General features: G+C 39.5%; 1 protein-coding gene across 1 annotated transcript; it reads left to right on the top strand.

The window, feature by feature from the left end:
- The first annotated feature begins 1,362 nt into the window (after positions 1-1,362).
- On the top strand, positions 1,363-2,229 carry LOC134217655 (general odorant-binding protein 69-like). The gene has a single exon (XM_062696465.1). The coding sequence runs from the start codon at positions 1,363-1,365 to the stop codon at positions 2,227-2,229; it is 867 nt and encodes a 288-aa protein (XP_062552449.1).
- Positions 2,230-4,497: the final 2,268 nt, after the last annotated feature.

The following is a 4,497-nucleotide window of genomic DNA, read 5'->3' on the forward strand; positions in this document are numbered from 1 at the left end:
ATTAAGGAAATTCTTGAAATTTTGCCCAAGAACTGTTAAAAGGATTCTCGCTGGAAATTCCGGAGAAATTACTGAAGATTTTCCGAGGGAATGACATTTCCAATGATATCCGAAGGAATTACATGAAATAATTTTCGAATTGGAAGATTTTGGAAAAAACATTCAAAAGAATTCCTAGAAACCTTTTCAATAAATAGCACGATTGGATTGTATTTTATAGACGGAAAAATGCAATAAAATTTTCGTAATATTTGAAACAACCTGACACTTTTTTGAATTGATTTATCGCTTGATTGATTAACGCCTCCAATTATAGTTCTCAGCGTCAGTTCTAAGCGTCAGTAGTAACGCCTAATAATACATGAATCAATTACGCCAAAAATGCTGATGCCCCATCATCATCAGAGCTCTGGCGCCGCCAGTGAATTACATACTAATATAAATTGTAACACCCATTTATTGTTTTTTTTTTAAATTGATAGAGATTATTCAATGATTGTCTTCGAACATTTTCTTGAACATTTCTAACTTGCAATGTTTTTTGACCGGATCATGTTTCAATTCTGTTAATGTTGATTATGTTGGTTATTAGTTACTATTTGCTTGTGAGAAAAAAAATCATGAATCTTCACCTGTCATAAGACGAGTATTAAACAATCCCATTGAATTCCACCACTTAATTGTATCCTGACAGATACGTATTTCAATTAAGTGGTGGAATTCAATGGGATTGTTTAATACTCGTCTTATGACAGGTGAAAACATTCCACTAAAAAGCTCAAAATAATTTTCTTATCATGAATCTTGTTGAACGAATCATCACTTAATCTTACATCAGTTATAATTTTTGCAACTCTATTGTTGCTATGCTTGGATATTTCAGATTATAGTATTGATCTCACTCTCGCTGGCCACATAGCTACTCCATTCACTGAAATTAAAGATAGTTCTTCGAAAAGCAAAAGAAACATTATTTTCATTTTTTTCATGATGCATATTTGTAACATATTGCTCATCAATTCTTCGATTGTCTACTTTACTCCTTGAACTCACTCTTCAATCACTCGGAGTCAATCTGACCAGATTTTTTTGGGCAATGATATTTCTTATGGAGTTGCTCAACTAATACAAAATAGTCTTCTTCCAAAAAATAACTGATAGACACATTTTACGAGTTTAGTTACATTATCAGTACAAACAATATGCATCCTAAGCTAACCCACGAAAAGACTGTATGCAAAAAAAGCACGTCCGGACCAAAATTGTTATTTCCATGCGCAAATAAATACGTTCACCCAGGGTGCAAAAATTCAGTGCGAAGCTTGTTGTCGTCGCGGTCCATTGCATAATTTTTTAACAACAATGCGCACCTTTGCAGCGATCGTTCTGTTTGGGCTAGTGGCCGTTGCGTGTGGAGAACTACATCATTACATAACCTACAAAAGCTTCGATGAAGCTTTCCTAGAATGTGGCCAATACTATGAGGTTAAGGATTGTGAACTGAAGCAGTACGTTGCCGAGTCCTACCCCAACAAGCCGGAAGTGCGCCGTCTGGTGCGATGTGCTTTGTTGAATTTGAATAGCTGGAACGATGACACCGGTGTAGTGAAGCATCAGGTCACCAACTTCTTCAAGCCTTCGCAATCGGACGATTGCTACCTGAATAGAACACTGGTCTGCTTGAACTCCGTACGGGAGAGATGCGCCCCGAAAGATGTGAACACCGCCGCTTACGAGTCTTTCGTTTGTTACTACCGTAATTATGGAAACTTGGTGTCTGAAGAGCAGTTCTTGCGGCATGACGCATTGGAGCATACCCAAGTTCTGGATACTGTCTCTGGCTTTTTGGAGCTTTCCCAAGAGACACTGGTAGAGTTCTGCAAGGGTAACATCCTAAAGAACGATAAGTTCCCAGCTGTGCTGTACCAATCCTCGGTGCGTTACGGATTTTACAATGTGACCGGTAACGGAGTGCAGCTGGAGCGTCTGTACAACCAATACGGCAATCCACAATTGTTGGCACCGGAAACGCACCAGTGCGTCGATAAAGTGGCTCATGAATACTGCAGCGCAGATGACGTTACTATTATGTACCAGACCCATGTGCAATGCTTGGACAGTTTGGTACCAACTGTGAAACTGTTACAAGAATTTGCCAAGACTCAAGTCTACGACCCATCTGTCTGTGACTGCACCTCGCCGCAGGTTCAGGTGTACAACGTTCTGTGAGGCAATGTGAGTTCAGTTTGGTATGAGTAGTTTACGAACTACTGATTCGTTAATTGTTTGAATAGTAATAAAAAGCAATAATTAATTTGTTAACTCTCACTCGATTTGTTTAAATATTAAAGTTACAAGGGCCCTGATTGATCTTATTTATTGACAACTTATTACAGAATCTCGCACATTTATTATTCCTACTATGACGCATTTTCTTCTTCAAATCTTTAATATTTAGGCATTAGAGCATTCATAATTATTATTCGGAATTCAGTGTTGGCTGCCAAGCAATAGGTTGAACAAAAATAAAGGAAAAACAATCTGACTACTTGTTGACTCTATTTAATCCTTAATACGAATTACAAGGTTTAGGCGTCAGCCAAACAATGAAGTATGCAAATCAACGCTTTGCATAAATCAATAAATTATCCCAAAATTTTTATCAATTAAACCGTACTAATCTCACCTGGCGGACGTGTTACAACATCCGTTGAAACCCGAGAAAAGCAACGTCATCGGTGGCATCAGACAAATTGTCAACTTTGCATACAGATTTCTATTTATTGGTGGTAATTCGGTTCGTCATAATCCCGAAATTTATTCAATCACCGCCACACAGCGAGTCCCAGTTCGAATTCAAATGCGTGGTTATTTCGTCCACCACCACCGTGGTCCATAGGTGGCGGATCAACAGGTAGGAACCTGTGCCTACCTTCCGCCACGGTGTCAAATAATAAAAAACGGGTCGTGCGTTCGATTCGATGATGATGTTGATGAGGACAGCCACCGAAACGAAGCTAATGCCATCCGACAGTGGGCCGGGGTCTGGGTCTAGCAGCGCCTTTGTCAGTCAATTTGTTCGAGAAAATATTATGCCTATTATCACATTATTATAATACAGCCAGCTATAAATTACATTTTAAGTGTCTTATCGATGATTGAAGCCGTGGCCGGTGATCGACCAGGGGGAAGAGTGACAGGCAGGGATTAATCTTCAAATTTCATGGAGTTAGAGCGGACTGGTCATCGCAACGGATCGCGCGCGGCTGTGCTCGTTCAATATGTCAAAACAAGTTGTTTTGGCTGTTTTCGGGAGAAGTGGTCGATAGGCTTTTCGGACCGCGAAGTGGAGGAACCCATTCACAGAGATCGTTCTTATTGGCTTCGGCATTAGGCCGAGTGATCGTGACGGTGAGCATGTAAGGTTGTCGATGGTGGATGGCCCCCGGGAGGGATTAGACGCGATCGTGGTTTTAAATATGTTTGAGGTTGGTATTCAGTTTTTATACAAAGTCTGGAAATAATATTAAGGCTCATTCTTTAAAGCGAAGTATGTAGTTTAAACCTACAGGGCTTGTCAATAATAAAACGTTCTGTGTTGAAGAATAGACAATTACGAATCATTATACAGTGACTATTTTTGAAACAATCATTTTTTTTTCAATTACATTGGAATCGAACCGACACTCCAAAGAAAACAGATGCGTTCAAATCTAGAAGGCTAGCGAAACGTTTTTGATTGCGTTCGATTTAAATGGCCTGGGTCAAACGATTCAACTGAATTGGGCAAGCAAGTTGATTTGAGCTCAAATTGAGCGGCTTAGTGAATTGATTAATACTTAGAACTTAATTTCTGACTTAACGTTCAGATATGTAATGGAATCAAGCAAGTTCTTTTTAATTATACGGATACAACAACACCTACAGCGCACCTTTGCAACCATTTATTTGTTTGGGCTAGTGGCCATTGCGTGTAGAGGATTATATCATTACATCACTTACAAAAGCTTCAATGAAGTTTTCTTGCAATGTGGCCAATACTATGAGGTCGAGGATTGTGAACTGAAACAGAACGTTGCCGAATTATATGATAACAATCCAAAAGAATAATATAAGTGCAATATCAGGTTACTAACTTATTCAAGCCTTCGCAGTCGCATGATTGCTATCAGAATGAAATTCTGGTCTGCTTGAATTCCATACGAATGAAATACGGCCCAATATATGTAGATTGCACAGCTAAAGCCTTCAACTCATCGGGAAACGCCATTGGCAGGAGAAGGAGCGAAAGTAATTGGGTGTTAAGCCATTTGACTGAAGGCAAATAGGCTGAAAGATGTTTGGCCGAATATGCTGAACATCCCATTCGGCCGAAATAGACACATGGCAGAAAATGTCATTCGACTTCCTAGTCATTGGGCCGAAAAAGTCGATTGCCCAAATAGATCATTCGGCCGAAAATGCCGTTTGGCCGAAACGGTTATTTGGCAGAAAAAG

Source organism: Armigeres subalbatus, chromosome 2 (assembly GCF_024139115.2).
Source record: "Armigeres subalbatus isolate Guangzhou_Male chromosome 2, GZ_Asu_2, whole genome shotgun sequence".
In the NCBI taxonomy this organism is placed as follows: Eukaryota; Metazoa; Arthropoda; class Insecta; order Diptera; family Culicidae; genus Armigeres; species Armigeres subalbatus.